Source organism: Crocodylus siamensis, chromosome 3, assembly GCF_052110815.1.
Source record: "Crocodylus siamensis isolate JL-2025a chromosome 3, ASM5211081v1, whole genome shotgun sequence".
NCBI lineage: Eukaryota > Metazoa > Chordata > Crocodylia > Crocodylidae > Crocodylus > Crocodylus siamensis.
The window spans coordinates 158,269,165-158,292,423 of NC_143397.1; the positions used below are offsets into that span (position 1 = coordinate 158,269,165).

At 39.8% G+C, this 23,259-nt stretch overlaps 1 protein-coding gene across 1 annotated transcript in view; it reads right to left on the reverse strand.

Annotated features, from left to right (window-relative positions):
• The window catches only part of DOK6 (docking protein 6), a 490,286-nt gene that overhangs the window by 94,441 nt on the left and 372,586 nt on the right, over positions 1-23,259 (reverse strand). The window contains exon 7 of the mRNA XM_090039593.1: positions 5,802-5,919. Within this exon, the coding sequence (XP_089895719.1) occupies positions 5,802-5,919 (118 nt within the window). The remainder of the gene's footprint in view (positions 1-5,801; positions 5,920-23,259) is intronic.

Here is a 23,259-nt window from a genome sequence, read left to right on the forward strand (position 1 = left end):
TCTTCTGAATAGGAAATTATGTAGGGTCTTTTTTAATAATGCCTATGTTGGTATGTACTTACCCATATGAATACTCTTGCTGAAGTGAATAGGAATACAGTACTTGTATTAAAAGTGTTAACCAACATGAACAAGAGTTAGCAGTCTTAGACTTAGACAGAACAGAGTGATTTGAAGCTAGTATGTGTGCTTGATTTTGATTTTTTTGGAGAAATGCTAGCCTTTAATTACTTTTTCTGTATTTAATTCTTCAGGGATTTCCATGATTGTAAAACAGAAATGTAAAAGAAGGCCAATACAGGTTTGATAACAAAAACATTATTTTGGCTTGACTTTAAACAGAACCAAATCAATTATTTAAAACAATTGCAATATTTAAAAAAAAATTTAAAAATTGCTTCCTAGTAAGAATTAGATTACTAATTGTCAGCTCACAGCAGATGTAAAATATTGTTATACCATATTGTTGGCTTCTACAATATGGTACAACAATCAGAAAAGATATTTTCTAATAACAGTAGGCATTCATGTTCAGCTTTTAAAAATAATAAGATTTGTGCCTGTTGAACATCTTTACAAAACTTTGAGAAAAAGATATGAAAATATGTCAGAATAATGGCACAGGAAGCAGTTTGAGGATAGGCACATTTTGCTATTGAACTTCTATGAAATATCTTAATTATCTGTATCCAGGTTTATAAATCTTTGGGAGATAATAAATATTATGTCAACTTACCATCATTTTCAGTACAGAAAAACACTGGCAGTATTTGAGCACGTGTTCATGTTTCTGCAGTTTTGTTCTAATTTAAAAATAAAAACTCTGAATGCAAACAGAAGCAAAAAGTTATCCTACCACCAGCATTTATGAGGAAGTTGCAAAGCATCTGAATAGTAGGGGTGTGTGAAACGGGCTGTATTCTATTCAGATTCAGCCTGAATCGGGGACAGTGATTCGATTCACTGATTTGGATCACTGTCCTGATTTGATTTGGTTAAATCCAAATCTGAAGATTCAATTCTGATTTGGAAAAAATCAATGATTCAGCCGTAGACACAGCTTTAAATGTTTTTTCTACATACCTTGAGGTACAGGTGCGGCTTGTAATCGCTGCGATGCTGAGGCGGATAGAGTGTCCCGCTGAAGCGCAGGCCCACCCCCCCACCATGTGCTCGGTGGCAAACCTGGAAGTGGACTGGGTACTTCTGGTCCACTTCTGGGTCTTCCACTGACCATGCAGGGCCCCCACCCCCCTGGCTCAGTGATCAGCTGCAGGGGGACCCTAGGTGCCCACCCCAGACCCAGGAGGCACCAATTGCTGAGCTGGGAGGGGACTGGGGGGCCCCCCCAGTGCGCTCCCCAGCAGACCCATAAGTTGACTGGAAGTGCTTCTTGTCCACTCTCAAGTCTGCTGCCGAGTGCACTGGGGACCACCCCAGCACTCCTGTGGGATGCTCCATCTGCCCCACCATCACAGCATTCATGAGCCACTTGGTACCTTAAGGTATGTAGGAAAAACATTTAAAGCTGTGCCTATGTCTGAATTGTCAAATCTTTCTGAATCACTAAAAATCAATTTGGAGGGTTCTGATTTGATTCAGAGAGATTAAAGGATCTCATGATTCAATTTGGAGATTCAGCACTGAATCAGGCTGGACACTAACCCTGGTCTTGATGGAAGGGGCTTGGAGCAGTGCATCCTGGGATTATGGAGGACTGCAAATTGCTCATTTTATTTCCGTGGAGCTGACTGAAGTTACCCAAAAATGAGTTAGGTAGCACAGCCCAGAGTTAAGCCTTTCCTGAGGTGGCATAACTTTGAGACCGTCAGCGGATACTTAGCATGAGTCAAAGACCTTTAAGACACTGTATAGATATTCATGTTTTATGTGCCCTTAGTAAGTGTAATGTGTAATTTTACCCTTAAGAGGCCAGGAATGATTGTATCTAGAAGCAGATAGTTTTTCTTTCACGTGTTTCTCACCCACAGTGAGGTTCATTTAAATTAGGCTGAGATACTGCTCTTAGCTCAAAGTACTGACAACACCTAACAGCACTGTGCAAGAAATAGTCTAGAGTAGGAACTGTGATCCTAGAGTCAAATTTCCTTCCCTTTCACCCATTTTCTAAAAAATGTAGTAATCTATTACTTGATCATGCCACTAGCAAATTCTCTCTCTGCAGCTGCTCAGCTCTGCTGGCTGGTATGCTAACAATTAGTGGTTAGTGGTTATGCTCACATACTCCCTCTGCTATACAAATTTCCACCCACATCTGTGAAGGAATGGGCACTATCCCCATGGAGTGCAATGTCTCTGCTGAGCTTGAATAAGCAATATAAGGAGTCTAGGAAGACACAGAAAGAGTGTACCTTATGCTCATACTTGCCTCTTCATGGATGTAGAATGTTTAATTATCAGAAAGCAGCAGCCTGATAGTGTTGTAGAAAAGACATCTTTACTGACTCTGCAAGGTCAGTGTTACACGAAGTGTTATGTAGTTTGAGGAATGAATACAAGGAAGATATAGACGAAGAGGATAAAGGTACATAGGAAGTACAGACCACTCAGGTTTCAGATATCTTGGCTTCTGCATGTACTGCTGATCCCCTAACAACAAATTTCACCTTCTTTCTTCAGTTGCACTCATTATACTATATGTAAGTCAAGCGAACACTTATTCTAAATACTAAAGTATTTATTTGATGCTCAATAAGAATAAGTAAACCTACAATTGTCCATAATGCAGAATTTCTCATTGTTTAAAAATGCATTTAACATACTGTCTCCTAGGAACCTAATTGTTATAAATATTATATATGCCGTTGCATATATAATGCATTTATGCATGTCTATCCATATTTTCTACATCTTGGTTATACTTGTACTGTATTACATAGATCAGCTATTTGAGAAACGAGATATGACAGGGAATGAACCGTGTTCCAAACAGCTGTATCATTATCATGAATGCAAGGCATATATCATATCGGCATACTGCCAAAAATGGTAATATGTCAAAGAACTTAAAAAATATATATAATACAAAAGGAACATAACAAAAATTGGAACATCTGAGCACAGCTACATTCTATTTATAGGCATCACTACACTAAAACATGTAAATATTGAAGATAGGAGTAAAGTAATCCAAACTGATCCATTATTAAAATGTTTTTGACCATTAACTTCAAAATGTCTTTTGATTAAATGACTTGATTTTCAAGACAGTTAAGTAAACAGACAGAAAAACAAAAGAGCCAGGCAAGTAAACTCCCTTCTGTTGTCTGTCACAATGAAATGATTTTTATTTCCCTGAATGTGAAGAATGCTTTGAATATAAAATACTTGACCTTGCTAGTTGTGTGTGGGAACCCTTATATATAATTTAGGTATAGTGCACCTATATTAACTTTTAACTATAATGTTTTAGCTAGGAAGTCTTGTAATATTTTGAAATTCAGGACTAAGTTTCTAATATAAAACATTGGGAGTGTTTGATTTGTTACCGTCTTTCTGACTTAGTTAACCTTTTTGGATGAGGTACCAGAAGAGAGAAATGCTGTATTCTGTTAAAGAAATTCCCATCAGGATCTGAATTCAAGACTTACATCCTTCAACTATATGGATGTTTGCTCTTGTTTGAAACCTTTGCAATAGCTGTTCATCTGTTGGACTCAATTTATACACTCATGGGTGAGTGCCAGTATATAGACTCTAATAGACCATCAGCTAGAAGTGACCCAGAAGAGATGACCTGATTGCTGTCACTGTCCCCCAATCCTTCCCCCACCAAGGGATCATAACCTAGGACACTTATATTTGGACTCTCCAACACTTCCGCAATTGTACCCCACATGCTAGTACATGTACTTGTGCATGTTTCTTAAAACCCACCACTCTTTAACAATGTGGCTTCCTTGCATAAGGCACTTTGTATTTTCTCTTCTCTGTATATGTTGTGCCTTTTAGCTCCTCATCCTCTGCCCAAACCCACCCCCAGGCTAAGTAGACTACATCCTTACTATATACGACTATACTTAGTCGTTCCCTTCCCCCAACCCTGTACTACATAGCCACCCTTGTCCAGATATTTGTATTTTCTCCTACCCCTTCAACTCTGTAACTACCCTTTTTAACATTTACTAATAAAGTTAAAGTTATAGGGTGAGACGTGGCCCTTGCATTCCAGGCATTTTGTGGCAATGAGGTATTCCTTTTGTTTTCTACCTAGCTTGCTCCTTGGTCTTTTGACTAGAAGCAAGCAAAACTAGGGGGGCCTCTGAACTCCAAGGCTTCCAGACCTGGTGCTTGCATGTAGGATGCCTGCCATGGATTTGAGGAGCATCTGAAATCCTACATTGATGGGCCTGGGAGGGAAAATACTTGTCAGATGGTACAGCCAAACAGATTTAATGACTGAGTTTGGCTCAGTAAAATTTTGGAATTTTACTCTTGGGCTTTGCTCAAGTGATTTGGAATTTATTAGACCCTAGTTTATAATGTTCTAACTGTAGGAAGGGGGCAAATTTGAGGTAAGCATCTAATAATTAGATTCTATACCTGGAAAATTATAACAAATTTATAAATTTTCCACATATAGAAGCTAATTATTGGGGGGGTCACCTTATAATCTGCATTGTCTTCTAGTTGAGTAATTATGGTAATTCTTTTAAAATAAAAATATGTAAAATATTTTCTTGTGGAAAGTACTTTTGCTATCTGACAAGAATACTACCTGGTACTTTGTAATGCCTGGTTATGGCAATAAATTGATTTTTTTCAAACGTTTTATGAATAGGTAAGCCTGACAACCCGGTTAAATTATGCAAAGGGACAGATCACCTGCAAATTTTGTTTTTCTTTTTTCTAATTTTCATGAAAACATTATAATTGTTAGTCAGAGGTTATATTTTTAAGTGCATAAAATTTTGTATCATGACATGCAAATCACTAGCATCTGCTGTTACTCATCATCATCACTTGTATTAATAATTTCTGTTAATTGGAACACCTGGAAACCTCTACTAAAATAAAGGCCTCACTGTGCTAGATATTATACAAACACATAATAAAATAAAAACTTGCTCAGAGAGCTCACTAACTAAAAATGGAAGGAGAATCAGAGACATAAGGAAATGGATATATTTTTCAAGTGTCACACACAGCAGCTCATTGTTAGACCTGAGAATAAGTTTAGTTCACCTGAGCCACGGTACAGTATCTTATACGCTAGAGTGCACTGCCCATCTATCTCATCAGCTCTCAAAATCAGTCTGCTAGTTAGCTAACACAGGGTAAATTATTCACCTAAAAATGTAAGCACATTACCAAAAATCACAGTTATTCTAGCTGCTGTTATTTTAGCTTTGAAACTAATACAACAGTTTTACATAGATTTAACTGGACACCCAGAAGTTAGCCTCTATAACACATATACCAACTGCTCAAGAAAAGGAGGTGAAAGACAGAAACTCTAAGTAGAACATACTATGAAGGGCTCCCTGACATCTGCTATTCCTTGCATACTGATAAGACACATAGTACAGTGTTTTATTTAAGTCCCTATCACAAAGTGGCTGCTCATCTACATGGCAATTCTAGAAGTAATTTTCACCATTAGTTTTACAAAATGATAAAAATGTCCACTGTAAATCTTAGGAGTCCCACTGGGGTTCCTGACAACTGATAAACTGAAATGGAGAAAAAACAACCAATGCAAATGGAAAGCAATTTGCATGAATTCTGGTCAATGTGAAGGAAGCTAATGGACATGCCAATTTATTTTTAAAGCTACTTGCCTTGTAAACTGTAGATTTCTCCAACGCTGTTCTGCCTGGTAATATGATGCCAGTATGCACTACGAGGAAGTGAAATTGACTTGGATAATGTCATTGGTTCAGTCAAACTGGTCTGGAGCTAAAAGACAAAGCAAACATGAGTGGCAAATCATCCACTAAAGCATCTGACACACATTTTAGTGTTTTGAAAATGGACACGAGCTACCATTAAAATGTATATGATATTGAACTGTCACAGATTGTGCATTATAATTTACACATATATCAGTGCTGTAGTTGGACTGCAGATGTTCAGGGAACTAAAACTCACAAGAATTTTTACATAATGAGGTTTATTAGGGATTCTTTTTTCTCATTATGCTTGAGCCAAGGGAACTAGCGGACAAGTTAAGCAAGAGATCAGATAAACATTATACAAGTATATTGAAACCTTAAAGGAAGAAAGATGATCCTAACACAAATAAAGTAAGAAGCAATTCCAGTGATGCTTCTCCCCAAGTTCTCTAACCTAATAAGGAAAACAACTTCTGACATAAAATAAGGAAGAAGATCTATCTCCTGTTTTCAAATTACCATCATATGAAATAAGTTAGACATGTTTGGAGATGGCAATTCACATTTTATGAAAATATCATCCCCTGGGACAGAACACTTTAAATATTTTTCATTGGAGGCTAATGCTTAAAATATAAACAGGTATCTTTAATTGGTGACAGCAATGCCAATTAGTGACATTAATTAGCCCATAAAGCTACTGTTACTAATTAGCATCTTCTTATTAACTGTGGTCCTGTCCTTTCTCCTTTCCTTTTTTTGTAATTTTATTTTAAAATGCACGTGCTGGGTCTAATCAGAACAGAGTCAGTGAAAATATATTTTCAGAAAAAGTGATTTGCACATTAATATTGTAGAATTCACAGAAACTAGGAAAACCTGCTCGTTGATACTTAATTATTTTATGGAAGGCTGTTATACATCAGATTACTTATATGTCCAGTGTCTCAATTTAAAACCAGTTTGTAAAGAAAACGAAAGTCCCAATGCATACATAACCACTTATGTGCAGACTAGTAGTTATTTTTCCCTAAATGATTACTGACTGAGAAAGAATGTAGCAGATATAGATCTACAGATGGGAGACTCATTTTCCCTAAATGCAAGTGAATCTTCATGAGGAAACACAACATTTAAACAGCACCCAAAATCAAGCTTGTCATGAGAGAAAGGACAGCACTGTTTAACCACACAAACATTCATTTCAGTCTTAGCCTTTTCAGGCTTTTAGAACAGTGGAACAGTTCACAATGGGCAAGTTCATAGGATTAAGCCAAGATGCACAGAAAGATTCAAGTTCCCAAGTGGGACTTAGGTGAATGAAGACATCGAAGTCCAACAGGGTAAAAACTCCTCAATACCCCTTTCTAGGGGCAAAGATCCAGAATTTTACAAACGTGGTGCAGAAGCAGCAAATGATGTTGCAGAGGTGGCTGCAACCCTGTTTCCAGCTTTCTCTCCCCCACAACTAACCCCCACTGGGGTGGGCAGACTGTACCACAGGAGTAGCAGCTTGGACCTTTCTAAGTTCTGAAGAAGATAAGAATTCTCCCTGCTCCTTTTCCTTCCCTGGTTAGAGGCACATCCCCTTCCATCCCTGTTCCCTCCCATCTCATTCTTCCTCCCCTGCCTGCAACTGTTGGTGTCTCTGCTGTCCTGGGGGTGGGGGGAGCTACTCCAGCCAAGATGTGCAAGGGTTAGGCTCAGCCTGGGACCATGGTAGTGGTGGTGGAAGTGACAGGTGGATTCCCCTTCATTGTGCCTGCTCCCCCTGGGTGCTCCCCATCAGCCTGGGACCAGGTATAATGATGGGGAATATGCTCACTTGCTGCTGCTGTCCTGTGTTGGCTAGAAAATGGTATTAGAGGTTTGCTTTTTGGGAATTAGTTTGCAGGTAAAGTAGGTATTGCATTAGAACAATGGTCCAGGGTAATGGCAAGGGTTACTTGATTTCTAAAAGCCTGTTTCTGGCAAAGTCTCCTTCAAGGACCACTGTGTCCTACACAGGCAAGCAACAAGCAGATACAGGATGGGAAACTGAAGACATGTACCACACTGTTCCATAACGGAGATAAGGGGTTCTGCCATGTTGGCCAGATCACAGTGCCCAATTGCAGGGCCCTTAAGTTTTCCAGTTTTTGTACATAGACCAAATTAGGAGAAACCGGAAAGAACCAAGTTTGGATGAATGCATGCGATGGGTTTGTGAAATAAAGAAATATGCTGAGAGGACAGAACATGGACAGTTTGACAACCACAGGAAGACCAATCAGTGATGCCCAGAGACAAAGAGTCATCACACAGGGAAAATGATACAAAAGGAGGTATTTCAGAGCAGCAAAGGGTTCCCAAGAAGGCCACTAAGGACAGAGGGCACACCACCAGCCTGTCTCACCCACCCCACTGAAGGAGGGAGGAGGTAGGCCTCAGCCTCCAACCTCCAGGTTGCTGACAACTGACATTCATGAGAGAATCTCAGAGGGAAGCTCACGTACTTGCCAGATATACCTTGACTCTGTGAACCCTGGGACCCATAGTTATAGAATAGTTTGCATTATTCTTACCTGCTACCACTGTGTATCAACAAAATTCACCTATTATCGAATGGAGAGGTTGTGGTCAGTCTGCGGGTTTGAGTCCATCCAGAACAAGGTGTCTGGGTCATAAATCCAGTGCCAACATCTTGGGCTGAGCCCAGCCCCTACACATCCCAGAAGGAGTGGCTCTGGTGCTCCCCGTGCTCCAGGGACAGCAGTGGTAGGTGATGGAGGGGGGCATGGGAAGGCAGAGGGTGGGAGGGGAAGGGGGATATGTGCCTCTGAGCACAGAGCGGGTAGTTCTTACCTTCTTTGAAACTTCTGCTGCTTCTGCTGTATGGGCAGAAAGGGAGTGTATAACCACACCATTGTACCCTCTCTAGATCCAGCCCTGCCCCTTCTTAAATGGCTATATTTTTACCAGTGAAGTTCCATAGGCATCAAAAGCTTTGCTTCAGTATATTCATAACTGCTTAAACCAAACTGCAATAGTTAGTCTGGGTATTCTTCACCTGTTTCTTGAAGAGTCTTAGGTTTCTCAGAACAGCAAAAGGAAGCAGCTCTGTACAAAACAGCAGTCATTGCCTTCATTGAGAAGCAGTATTTCCCTTAATAGCATTATGTAATAATTCACTCTACTGGAAAATCTGACTGAAGAATATCTCTGGACAAAAGAAATCTGAGCTGTTTTTTTGCAAAAGGTCATATCAGTAATTGCAACTCCTATGTTTCTTTGTAGATCTAACCCTTAATACACACACTAACTTAGTCACTTCCATATAAGTGATTTCATACCTAGCTACAGAAGTAATTACCTTTTCTTTGAAACCTTCCAGAAGGTTGTAGACAATGTCTTGCCTTTAAATTATTTATTCTGTCTGTGTTTAGTTTCTCAGAAGCCAATGTTTTCTGTTAGCTTATGCTTAGGAAAATGTCTTGTGTTTCTGAATCTTTCCACCAGTAATTAATATGTATGCTCATTTGGGACAGCAGAATATAGCAGGTACATTTTACATGAGGTTTTTGAATGGAACTTCACTGAGGTAAAATAAAATAGTGAAATAGTAAAACTGGTGATATAAAAAAGGGGAGAGTGAACTTCACTTCTTTTTAAAAGCTATACAGTTGTACCCCACAGGGAAATTAAGATCAAAATATGACAAGATTTTCTGCCTGGTATATGTGCAAATAGAAGACAGTACTTAGGGGTTACAATTTGGAGAAGGAACTAGACTGTAGATTTATATGGAAAAAAAGACACACAGTACAGAATTCTATTACCCTTTGTGCACTTACCTAGCTGCCTAAGTGGTATTTTTGGCACTTATTTATCATTTATGATTATATTACCCGCACAGCTTAGGCACAAGTATTTGTTCATATCCTGAGCATGCATGGTTGGCTATATGCTAGCTGGGCAGGTATGCAGTTATATAAATACATATATGGGTGCAAGCCTTGGACAAAAACAGGCAGAGGAAGAACCTTCCATGTGGTATTCTTAGTAGTTGAGTGATTAGGGCACTTGCTCAGGAATGGGATATACTGGTTCAAAACCCCTCTGAATTCAAGCACCCGAACCATTCAGGTACTGGAGCCGAACATAGGAAAACTGTCATCATTATTCTCTTCTTCCTCCTCTAACACCTACTATCATGGAATATTTTCAGACTACAATTCTGTGACTTACACTCATCACTGGGTGTGCTAATGTACCTAACCAGCTGCCCAGCTAGTGCTTAGCCTACTAAGTATTGTCAGTATATATACATACACATATGCATCCAGATTACCCATGTAATAGAAAGCAATAGAATTGTAAATTCATGCAAGTTCCAAAAGATCCATTTATCCAACAGGAAAACTGGCATTTAGGTGCACAAAAGGCAACAGAGTCCTACCCATAACCTGACTTTGTTCTCTTCTTATTATTCCCTTTTCTTCTAAGTACTGATTCCTTCAATTTCTAAATGAACATATTCAGTATTTAAAATTCTTAAACTGACATAGGAGAGAGGCAAGTATTTCTGTGGGTGATATCTTTATTGGACCAGCAGCATGGTGAAGATAGACTTAGACAAGCTTTTGTATACAATGCATTCATCTTTAGACCTGAGAGAAAAGACAGTACAGTGGAAGAATAAAACAGTTTCCAGGGTGATTTAGCTGTGCCTGCTTTTCTCTAGACCTTTAAGAAGAATGCACTGCCTGTCTAAATCTATCCTAACCAAGCAGTTGGTCCCATAAAGATATCACCCACAAAAATCCTTGCTTCTCTCATCTTTCCTGTACTGTCACGGCTACCACATCAGCACTACCTAAACTGACATAGTTATAACAGTGCATTTTTTAAAAAATGAAGAAAAGTCCTAAGTGTCCTCAAAAAATATTTTACTTATTTAGTCAGCTCCATTTGTGACCTCAGTAGGGTATTTTGTGCCTCAAAGCTTTTCTAATAGCTCTCTCAATTATATAGTTGGTCCAATAAAAGTTACAACCAAACAAATCATGATTTTCTTAATCTGTAATGGAATTATCTATCAGTTTCCTTTTTACCAGGTACCTGAAAGTTCCTTTGACCTGGGACTTCTGAGGTGGCTGGCTTTTATTCTTGATTATCCATAATTAATAAATTGAATGTAATAGTGAGTCTACCTACTACCAATGACTTCTGTAAGAATTTCTGAAGGACTGTAATGGATGGAAGCAGAAAAACATCTGTAAATTTATGATCCTGGGCCATTTAAAAAAATGTTAATGTAAGACTTTTTTGAACTGAGGCCTAAAGGTAAATTTACTACAGAAAACTTATTTGACTTCAATGGTGTTGCTCTGCTAATTCCAGTAGTCAGTTTGGTTCCAAGAATGTAACCTACTAAACACGCTATGCTTCTGAGCTTTGATCTAGTAATATGCAATTCTCTCATTTTCATTTGATATGTTTTCTTTTAAAGTCAAATCAGTAAAGGCATTAGAGGGTGAAGGCTTATCTTTGTTCAAAAAACAAGTATGAAATGAATAGAACGCTAATTAGAGTCCCAGTTGACTCAGTTCTTGGGTGTGTGAATTTAGCCAACAAGGTCAGATTATTTTTGCATTTGGGACATATTTGCGACAATTCTTTGTGGATCAGAGGCCATCAACTGATCTTGCATCTTCACTAGAATTTTAATACTTTGTCTGTTTGATCAAATGGCAACAGAGACTATTTTACAGTAGATTCAAATAATATCTTCAGTAAACAGGAAAACATTAAAACTATGAATAAAAATAGCAGGAATATTTGTAGAACTGATTGACTTTTATTAGTAGATGTTTTGGATGGGGAATCCAGGAAAAAGATGACAAAGTTGAGATGGAAATACAAAGCGCCCGAGCGAGGGACTAACAATCGAGGGGTGGGGGAGAGGAGGGGAACGCGACTAGGTTACATACCATACAATGTTAGCCAACTAAGCCCGGGGGTGGGGATATTACACTTATTTTAAATATTGGGAGAAGGAATTTATAGAGAAAATCAGCTCTTCTCTCTAGTAAGAAGGAAATGATGATGTAAAAAAAAAATCACTAAGTAGATGGAACACCAAGGCATAATGCCATTGGTTAAATCAGTCTTCCCAGGAGAGATGTATGAGGCCCAATGGCTATATTAATTCAAAAAGAGAAAGCAGCAGAAATTGTATTTTCTCCTCTCTGAAAAATAACATTAAAATTTTCTAGCTCTACTCTTGTGTGAAGGAGTTCGAGGGAAATAAAAAGACAGCAGAATTCTTTACTAGTAAAATGTCTGTAACCTGGTGGTGGCAGTAAAGTATAAATTCACTTCACTGACACCCACAATATATAATAATAATAAATTACTTCCAGTGCAATGAGATAGCACTCCTAGCACAATCCCATTACTGCATGCTATAAATACATTCTTCTAGTTCAAATACTAAAGAGATGTTAAGATGGTATATAAAAATTCTTAGTTAATATGATCATGGGAGTCAGAAAAACTGTATAAGTGGACAACACTGAAACCAGAGCAGCTCACTGTAAACCAGATCTTGTGGATCACACAGTATTTCTGAGGGAGCAGCAGCAGAGTCATAACTTAGATCAGACCATTTATCATCATGAATGTATGCAAAAGGAAAGATTAGATTTCCACACACTTAAAAAAAAATGACCTAGAAATTTTAAGTAATGACAGAGGCTTGCGTTGTACAGATTGTATTATGTCCTGAGCAAGTTGATAAAGGAAAACAAGTTTTCAAGTTACTATTTGGCATTATTTTTCCACTTTAAGAAACAAATCTAAAGATGTACTGAGCATCAGCAGCTCCCATTGTCATCAGTCAGACATGAGGGTATGCTGCTAGTGGTCACCATTTATCAAGATTTGCTAATTATGACAATATTCATGTAGCATCTAAACTGAATTATCACAGCTTCATGCCTGCTATTGCAGTGTTCCCAACCACTGAAACAAGCATATTAACCTCAGATAAAATAAAACCAAAAGCAGCTCTCAGATCAAAAAAAGGAAAGGCAGTGGAAATAAAGAAAGCTTCAAGATGTGTATCTGCTTCTTTCTACATAGCAAATAAGTTTTTGCAGCTATACATAAAGCAGCAGCTGGCTAAAAACAGCCTACAGTGTCTCCTAATGTACTCAAAGACAGGAGCAACTCACATATACATCACAAGGCTATAGACTCAGGAATTAGCTCATAGGCCCAAATTTATTTTTTTCTGATCCTATGAAATCACAATAATGAAACTAACAAACAAGCAGAAATGTATAACCAACTGACGAAGTATTATCTATTCCGTAATGCCAAGGAACAGAAAAATAAATCTACGCAAAACAAAACACCATCAGATTTACATTGCTTGAAGTCAATGGCCAACTAGATTATTTGGGAGATAGGTTGTGGCATAAATTTATTTTTGATGAACAGCACTGGGTTAATGGGTTAAGAGTCTGAAGATAAACATTTTACAAAAAACTGAAACTACATTCAGAAATAGGTAACAAACTTTCTGCTATTTCGTAGTTATATCTTGTGTCTATGCTCCTTTGTTTTATTCATACCCAGCATATGGTACCTCACAGAAAAAAAAGAGCACACGCTGGGAATATAGGAACTGTGGTCTCTCTACACTTCCTAAAAGACTTATTTTAGAGCATACACTAAGCACAAATAATAATTTCACCTATTACAATGACCCATCTCCCATGCCGCATTTTTCAATGGATAATTTCTTCTCTGTTTGCATCTATTATTAGGTTATAATTTCTTAATTATGGGAACAAGTGCTACTTTACAATGCCAAGTTGACTATTATATTTTAGTTATGGAGCAATCAGTAGGAGAATAAGTGAATGCCTGAAGATTTACTACTAAATTTATTCTGCTTGGTCATGCCATAAATAAAGGACTGGTGCATTTTGCATTTTACTCCCATTCTGTCAGAAGAATATTTCACTGGTATTTTTTTTTTTTTTTTTTTAGTGATGATACCCAGAATAGAGTGCAACATTAAGGTTGCATAGAGACATTTGGGGAAGTTAGGGGAAGGTTAGATTGAGTTTAAAATAGACCCCTGATCTAAGATAAGTTGGGATGGGGAGCTTAGTAAGGGGTTGGGAGAATATAGGAGGTCCAGAGATGGGATGGGGGGGCAGGCAGGTAGGGGGTGGGTTGCTGGGGTCCTGGAGGGTTTGGTGGGATCAGGGGGGCTTGCAGATCAGGGTGGCTCTTTGTCCCACCCCCTGGGACCAGGGGCTATTTTTAGTCCCGTGACCCCCCCATCCCTAGATGAACAACTGCTTCCCAGTGAACCTACCCCTTAAACCCTCCCCCCCACTCTAACTTACTTCCTCACTCCTGGCATTAGCAAACACTGATAAAACTGGCACCAGGAGGGGCTTGTGGGATGGGGGTTAGGTGGGCTGGGGTGGTGGGACTGGCTGGTCCATTGGAAGGGGAGCTGTCTGTTTGGGATAGGGTGAGGGGGGTGCCCAGTGCCAGGGAGAGGATAGGAAAAGTGCAGCCCTTGGCTGGTGCCAGCAGCTAGGCTTTCCCAGCCCTGAGGCTGTGCTGGGAACTGTACAGAGGTTCAGTTAGATCAGTCTCACTGGACCCAAGCTAAGTCAGACTACCTCAGAAGTACACTTGTAGCAGAAAGCCTACTTTGTACATTTCCCTTCTGGACACTGATATAACAGAAGCCCCTTCTTGCCTGCAACCCTTATACCCTGCCCCCCATTTTGTGCATTTATTTTCCTTCTCAGTATTGGCAGACTTAGCACACTCATTGCATGGGTGTTGCAAGGCTCAGAGCAAGCCAGAAAGCTGAAGTGGCTTTCTGTAGGAGAAACCTAGAAACTATATCTACATATCAATTAAGCTCAGCGTCACTAAAGAAAACAAAAGAACTAAAATGTCCACTGCAAAGACTGTGAATATATCCTGTGCTAACCTAACTCAGTTACTGTTCCCAGTAGCCTTTGATCCTCACTACTTCACAATACATTTATATATTTCATCTGTCTTATATTTACCATGGCATTCTGTATTTTATATTTTATACTTTCAAACCCTTAAGGAAAGTGCTCCCTGTAGAACGAAGTTACACCCTGGACCACTGTTAAAAAAATGCATTGAAACTGTAATTGCAAAATGATACAATCTGCTATATTGGGCAGTGCCTTGAATGAATGCAAGTATGAATGACAAACCAAGTATCTCTTGCTGTTAATTGACAATAGCCTAGCCACTTACCATTACAAAACTCTACTCTACAAGCTGTTTTAAACTAATCAAGCCAAGGAATTGATTCCTGGAACTAAGCACTCCCCATATGGACTATTCCTGTAACCCATGACAATACAGTGAATAAGTCAAGGATGGACTCCTGAAACTTCAGGTACCAGCAGGCAGAGACCCCTGTGACTAACAGCTGTCAGGTACTACTCAAGACCTACGTGGGACATTGACTTCTGGATTGGGTAGCCAAGATGATGCTGAGGGGTCACACAAGTCTGCCAGAAAGGGATAAAAGTCAGCGAAGCGTGACCCTCGGTGGTGCCCTCTCATCCAGCACCTGTCTTACCGAGACAGAAGGACAAGCAGGTGACTCCCTTCTGGAGAAGACATCACCTTAAAGGAAGCTGGCCATCAACAGCAGACTCCAGGGCCTTGGATAGGTAGATATTCTGACACCAGTGCTCTCACAATCACTACAGCAGCTACTATACACTATACTACATAGGTTTGAATGACATGGGTTTGCATTTATGATTTTATTGGTAACTTCATATCCTATCCAATAAACTAAAATTCATTATGATCCTGTGAGTTGGTCCTTTGTAGACAACACACTTAGATCAGGGATTGGTAACACCTGACATGGGCACCAGAGTGTGGTGGGGGACGGGAGAAGGGGAGGGGGTAGCACAAGGGCCCAATCTTTGTTGTGGCAGTGCAGCCCTGTCTCCTTCTCTAGTCTGCCCCAAGATGTACGTGCACTTGCCACTGGCAACAAGCTGGGTCGGGGCTCTTGGGACCCTGGTGCAGCTTCTTGCAGCCTTCTGGCTGCCTGCCACAAATGGCCTGGGTTCTGAACAGGCTCCTGCTGCCTGCCACAGAGCCTAGGCTGCTCAAAGCAGGCAGCAGGAAGACTGCACAAGTAGGTGTACTGGGGTCCATGGAGATCTGCCGCAGTTCGTTGCTGGTGGCAGGTGCACCTGTTCCTCAGGGCAGACAGTAGGGAAGGGGCTGGTGCTGCACTGCCACAACAAGGATCAGGCCCCTTACAGCTCCTCCATCATCCGCCCCTGGTACTCCAATATTTAACAAGTTGAGGTTCTTGGTTTTTTGGGGCAGTCCCAGAAATGTTGCCCACTCCTGATTAAGATCAGGTCAGCCATTTTTAGATTGGTCTGTCCTGAACTTCTGTACAGTTCACATGCAGCTCCACTTAATTAGTGTAGGCTTCACACTTGGCATCTCCTTGCCATTACTGGAACCCTAAAGATGCTTTGTAGGTGGATATCTCCTGAACTGCACCTATGCATGGTTTTGAGATGGAAGTGGAACTGGAAGTGACATTTCTAAGCAGCAGAATCCCGTGCAAAGTCTTGAGGTCTTGAGAGATATGTTGTACTCTGTGTTCCTTGAGCAGAGTCTTTCTAGGCTTGCCCACATCTTGTCTTTTCTGTGCTTGGCTCTATTTATGGGCAGAAGAACCAGAAAGTCAGAAATGGAAGGGTCTGAAGTCAGGAACACGTAGTTGTTGCTTTGCTGCTGGTGGACTTCTGGTCTTTGTAGTGTTCAGCACATGGGTAAGTCTGAAAAACACTGCAGACTGGGGTGGCTAAGAGGCAGGTACAACCTTAGGCTATTTAAGAGTTTACATTATGCATGGTCAGTACATATAGGCTTGAGGGCACCCCTAATGTAATACCCACGATATTGAAAGACAGTAGCTACAATATTGCCTTGTGCTTCTGCCCTCATTTAGCAGGCAGAAAGGGTTAATTAATTAATTGCAACTTATTGCATGCCATTAGAAAACATGCTTGTACATGGACAATTTTATTAGCAGTATTAAACTCAGAGGTGGCTAACAGTGAAAATGTACTAACCCATCACAGGATAGTGTTTAGCCATTAGTAAGCCAGAAGTTTTCTAATGAGAGAACACATTTTATTTTAAGAACAGTCATGCAATTTGTAATTTTTATTTGTTTAATTAATTTTATTTTGTACCTGTGCTAGGGAATTCTTTCAGATTGCACTTTTCTGTAACCTTCAGTGTGAAAAGTGAAAGAAACCTTATGAGCTAAAGAGCCAGAAGATCAGGAATAATATTATTGTGGTAAATTAACGCAGTGAATGTGGACTAATAATATTATTGTGGTACATTAACATAGTGAATATGGACTAGAATCAAATCATGCCACATATTAATAGTATTATTATTTTTAGTATTTATGTTAAGTGAGACAAACACTGAGAATAGTTACTCAGAAAGTTCTCACTGTTTTCAAAGTAAAAGTTAGTTTTAGTTTCTTTCTCACTGACACCCCTTTTATCACTTTTACTTTTGTGTGAGTAAAATTAATATTAATATTGAAAAGGAACCTGGAGCAGAGATTCATTGTAAGATTTAACAAATTAATTTTGGGTTTCTTTCATTTGAAAAGCATACTTTCATTTACAACAAAATACAAAAGCCTGGAGTCCAAATTAAGAGACTAATTTAAATGCTATTTTAGATCAAACAGTCTTTTTCCAAAGGAAAAAGGAAAATGAAATGCTTAAAGCTTCAAAATCTGACCCTGGAGTTTTTACCTTTAGAAAGAATCTAAAATCTGGTCTGTACTCACTTCCTTCTTTATAAAGTAAGCAGGAAATTGATAGCTGGGCATGCTCATTTAAGAGATACATTGGTCTCATAGGGTGCATCTACATGAGACACTTACTGCAAGTTGTCTAATTAGCTTCACAGTAAAGATTTACTTGTCTACACATGCAGAGCTATTAGGCTAAACTAAACTAATTAACTCTTACTTAGGTTAGTGCTTCCCAATACAAGTACTGTCCTATGACAGAAATATTTATTCCATTGCAATGCATGTGTAGATGCTGTTCCAGATGGCTGGGGCATGAAGATACTTCAGTGCAGGGGCTGGCTGCTAGTTAGCTCTGAACTGAAGCACACTCATGTCCCAGCCAGCCCCTCCACAGCACACTGAGCTGGGTCAAAACGGCCATGGTCCTGAGGCCCCCTGCCACTGGAGCTTCTCCGACCCAGCTCAACTTTCTGCAGTTTTGGGTGCACATGTAAATGCTGTCCCTGGGAGCAATGAACTCCAGCACAAACTGTGCCAGGGTTATTGTGTTGCATAAATATTCATGGGTAGAAATGCCCACAGAGTGGTTCATGTGTGCATGCTTTCTTTATTACAAACCCCACCCCCAAAAAAAAATAAAAAAAAATCCAGCGGGTTCTTAAGAAGCTAGTATGCCAGGCCTTGAAGACTATCTTGGAGTTTGAATAGGTTCCCAAGGTACTCACTTATGAATGCTTATCTGGATCCTAACTTCAGGAATGTTTTATGCATCACATTTCTGAGGTGGTATGCTGGAATATCAGAGAAGCAGAGAGTTTCAGAACTGTCCTTCACAGTCATGAGGTGAATGATTGCAAGCCAGAAAGGCAGGATAGGTCTACTTTCCAAATAATGGAGCAGCTATCACAGGAGTAGTCCTAGGACTTGTATACATGTGCAGGGAGCTTGCTCTGACGCACTGTAATTCCAGCATTTTGGAGCAGAGGCGATTAATTGAAATTAATATGTTCCAGCACCTTCCAACATCACATGTATCAGTGTCCCAGCGCTGAAAATAGCAATAGGGTGCTTTAAACTAAACCTTGTTCAAAGCACCTGCCACCATTTTTCAGCATGGGGATGCTGATATACCTGATGTTCTGGGTGTTTTTAATTAGTGCAGTTCTCGGAGCTATACCAATTAAAGCGCTCCCCCATGCCTCTTGGATCAGGTGTATAAATGCCCCTAGGGCCTTGTTGCATGAGAAACATAGAAGGTGCTTTATTTAGATCACAGTGGGCGCAGTGAATCTACCTTAAGGTTACTGCACATTAAAATAAGGTGCAATAAACTGTGCCCAGGAACGTGTCTACATATGTGCCTGTGTCAGGAGCTAATTTGCTCCCAATAGGAGAAGTTGACTCTAGGGCTGCTCCTGCCCCCCTGCCCTGCTCTGCCCCCCTGAAGCAGCCAGGGGGAGCTCCAGCTCTGGAGCCCAGGACTGACCTCAGCTGGCAGGGCCAGGGGAGTGGAGAGGAGCTGTCCTGTAGCAGGGGCCAGCTCCCAGGTGCATGAAGCTTGGGATCATAGCCCAGCTTGATGGTGTTGACAAGGTGTAGTGTTCCACAGCCAAGCAAAAGCAGCAGCTTGAGTTCTTCCCTTGCTTAGCTTGCTGAGTGGACAGGGAGCTCTCTGCCCCCACAACACTGGGCCAGGGACAGAGAGCTTCTCTTTCCCCTCAGCCCTGCCACTGGCCACACAGGCATACACCCCAGTTGGCTCCTGCTCCCTGCCCATGCCTGGAGGGCTGAGGAGTGCCAGGACCAGGGTGAGACATGTTGAGGTAAGCAGCTCTGGGACTGGGAGGGGGGAGACACAGGAGCAGGATTCAAATTGGACATGCACTGCATGGATGGGGAAGCTCTCTGTGCTGCAGGGACAGAGAGCTCCCCCATCCCCTCAACAAGGAAAGTGAGGCGAGAGCTCAGGGTGCTGCTGCCACTCAGTCATGGTGCATCACCCCAAGTCAGTGCCACCCACTGTGATGGCACTGTGATCTCAAGCTCTGTACTGGAGCCATGGACAGCTCCATCCCCTGTCCCTGCTCGCCCACTCCCTGATCCACCAGCCACATGTGGCCTCCTGCTGCCTAGGCTGACAGGGAGCAATTACTCCCAGTCAGTGTCTACACATACAATACTGCGTGGTAGCTAATGCACTGTTAATCTAGTACCTTTATTTGTTGGTACTAGCAAATGGCATATTAGCTTAATTTATTGCACAGTAGGTCCTGTGCACGTGTAGATGCTGAAGCTTTACTACACATTAGTCTAGCTAATTAGTAAAGCTTTCTGTGTAGATGTGCTCAGTAAACATTACTGTGATGTATTAAGTTGGAATGCGTGTTTGGAAGTTGCACGGTAAGGTTTACTGTGATCGCTAACAATCTCCAGCTTGCTGATTGCTCGTCCTAGTCCTCACATTGTGCTGGAATCTTGAAATGGTCTGAGCCCTGCACTAGAGTCCATTCATGACCCTGGCTGCTCATGTTTGCAGCTCCTAAAACCCAGGTTTGCACTGCACTAGAGACAGTTCAAGACTCCAGTGTGGTGCTGGTGCTGGGACTGACATTTAGCTGATTGTCAGTCCTAGTCCTGGCATACACCACAACTGGTTCAAGGTGCCTGGCACCACGCTAGGGCCAGTTCAAGACTCAAGTGCACTCAGGGCTGGAACTGACAATCAGATGACTGTTGGTATCAGTCCCAGCACATACCAGGGATGGTTTAAGATTCAGGTGTAGTATGGCATAGTGGGATCCACAATCAGCTGATTGTCAGTCCCAGCCCTGGAACCATACTGGAGTCTTGAACTGACTCTAGTGTGATGGTGGATGGTTGGTAGAGCACAGACATCCTTGGCTGATGTCATGTCTGGGTGAGGACTGCAAAATTGCTCATATTATCTCTGTGGAGTTGTCTGAATACACATTACTTAATACACATTGGATAAACTCTTTGTGCAAAAAGGCATCACTTTGCTAAGATATGACTTAGCACATTTTACTACTTGAATGCAGATACTTGTGTTTTAAGTGCAGTTAATGCATTCTAAGTGTCCCAAGGACCTTAAGTAACTAAACTAGCCAATTGAGAAAAGCCACTCAAAAGTAAAATGAAGACCCCCGAAGTCCAATAACAAAAAAGTACTGAGCAATATAATAATTATGCTCAAATACATACAGAGGGTGGAGGGAACTTTTAGAGAAGATTTTTTCCTGGAGAGAAAAAGCAAGGATATATAGAAATGGAAGCCAGGATCCCTAAAGTTCTAGGCCTCAATAAGAGAATGTACTTTGGGTCTTTTTTCTCATCCTTCAAAAAGAAAAGTCTATGTATTTTAGCTTGCATTGAAGCATAACATTAGAGGAACCTAAACACATATAAATCTGTTGGTTTCAAAATTTCTCTAATGTTTTGTTTTATTTGCTAAAAAGACCTCTTTGTTTTAAGAACATTTTTTATCATTCTAGAACACTAATCATAAACTCCTGAAAAATACATGCTTGTTTAGGAGGTATGTTGATCTTGGGAGTGGTTCATGTGTGAATACTTTCTTTTATTTATTTCAGGATCATAAGCTCCTGAAGGAAAGAAATGCATGATAATAAACAGTTGATATAGATGGAGGATTGTACTCAGTTCCTGAGCTAAGAGTGGCAGAACTGCAACATTCCACCGTCAGGTCATAGAACCAGGATTGCCATCTGACAGGGTGCATTCAAGTAGCCCAGAAATGGATCAGGGGTTCAAGCAGCCCTATTACCATGATATGGTGATCCTGTGTCCTATAAGTTTATAAACTCTTTGCTAATCATGAATTTAAATGAAATGGTAGAAAGGCAGCCTCAAAAACATTTATCAGAATAATAAGCATATAATAACATTTAATAAATATTTCATATTAAGTTTGCTAGAATTTGATGCTAATATTTAATCCTACACAGTGTTCTCAAGGTTTCTAACATCTGTAAAAACCCAGCTTTATCCACCAAAATAAATAAAACCCAAATAGTTTATTTCATATTTTTCAGTCTTAGTTTTTTGTGGAGTAATATGGATATGAATATGCATTATACATCCACACACAGGAGCCCACGCCCCCATTTAATACAAACTGGAACAGTTCCACTGACTTAGTGGTTTATGCAGATTTAAATCATTAAGAAATTAGTATATATCAATACAATGCTAGATCTTTACATTATATATGTGTGTGTACACATTCCCACAAACCCACTATGCAAACATTATATTATTTTTGCAACATTCTTGAGTTTTCAAAAAGTCAAAAGTTAGGCAGCTTATCTAATTAAATATGCATGAAATATTTATGAAAACTAAAGACGTCCTTTTATACTTGAATGGTTTCTAAATGCAAGTAAATAGCATTCAGATCATCATCCAACTGCCTGTATACAATAAATATAATTGTGAAAACCACTGCAGTCTTATACTGATACAGCTTTGGTGACCCAATGAGAATAGCTACAATTTATAAAGCATATATCTTAATGAACAGACAAATACATGATTTTACAAAGAGTTTAACCTGATAAAATAGTATTAGAATATACATCAAGCTAATACATCAAACCCATTGCCAGCACTTGCTTTTTTAATGCTTCTTGACTTCTATTGCTTTTAAAATTATTTTAAAATTATTTTTCTTGATTTTGCAAATGCACCACAAAACTTAGAAATACATAGATATCAACTATACATGGCAACCTGAAGTTATGTACATGGTCTGTCACAAAGAATAACTAATAAAGGGGAAAAAGGAAGGAATAGAGGGATAGAAAAATAAAAGAGGTATGCAAGGAGTAATAACTTAGTTACCAAAATATTCGAAGACACTTTTCCAAATTGCTCCTAGTTTTCTGAAGCAGTAACCCTGCTAAACATGACTACATTTTATGTAAACGTTTCAAGCCTCATTTTTCATATTCATTATTTTCATGATTGGTGTACTGTTGGCCTATATTTTTTCATTGCTCTTATTTCATTTTATTTCAAATAAGAAACTAGTTTTCTTTGTCTACTCTCTCGAGCCCTAGCCAGAGTTGGAGCTGGTGTTTAGGTTGTAGTAGTGTGACCACATGCTCTGTAATGTTGACTAACCTTTTGAAATCCAGTGTCACAAATTAATAAAACAACCCTCCTAGCAACCCTCCATGTTGCTTGCCTCAGAAAACAAAGGAAATGAAATTATGTTTGTTACCATGGAAATCTTCAGCTCCAGTAGTTTTTTTTTTCCTTATGTGATATAAAATGTACATAGGTGTGATATGAGCAATATATATATATATATATATATAAACACATTACAAAAATGACATCCTAGAAAATGCAATACAGATTTTATGGTGAGAATACAAAAGCTCCGTTTCCCAACCATAATAACTGCAGCTTTCACTACTGAACCACACCATGAAACCATTAAGTAGAATGAGGAAATCACAACTTCTTTTTCCA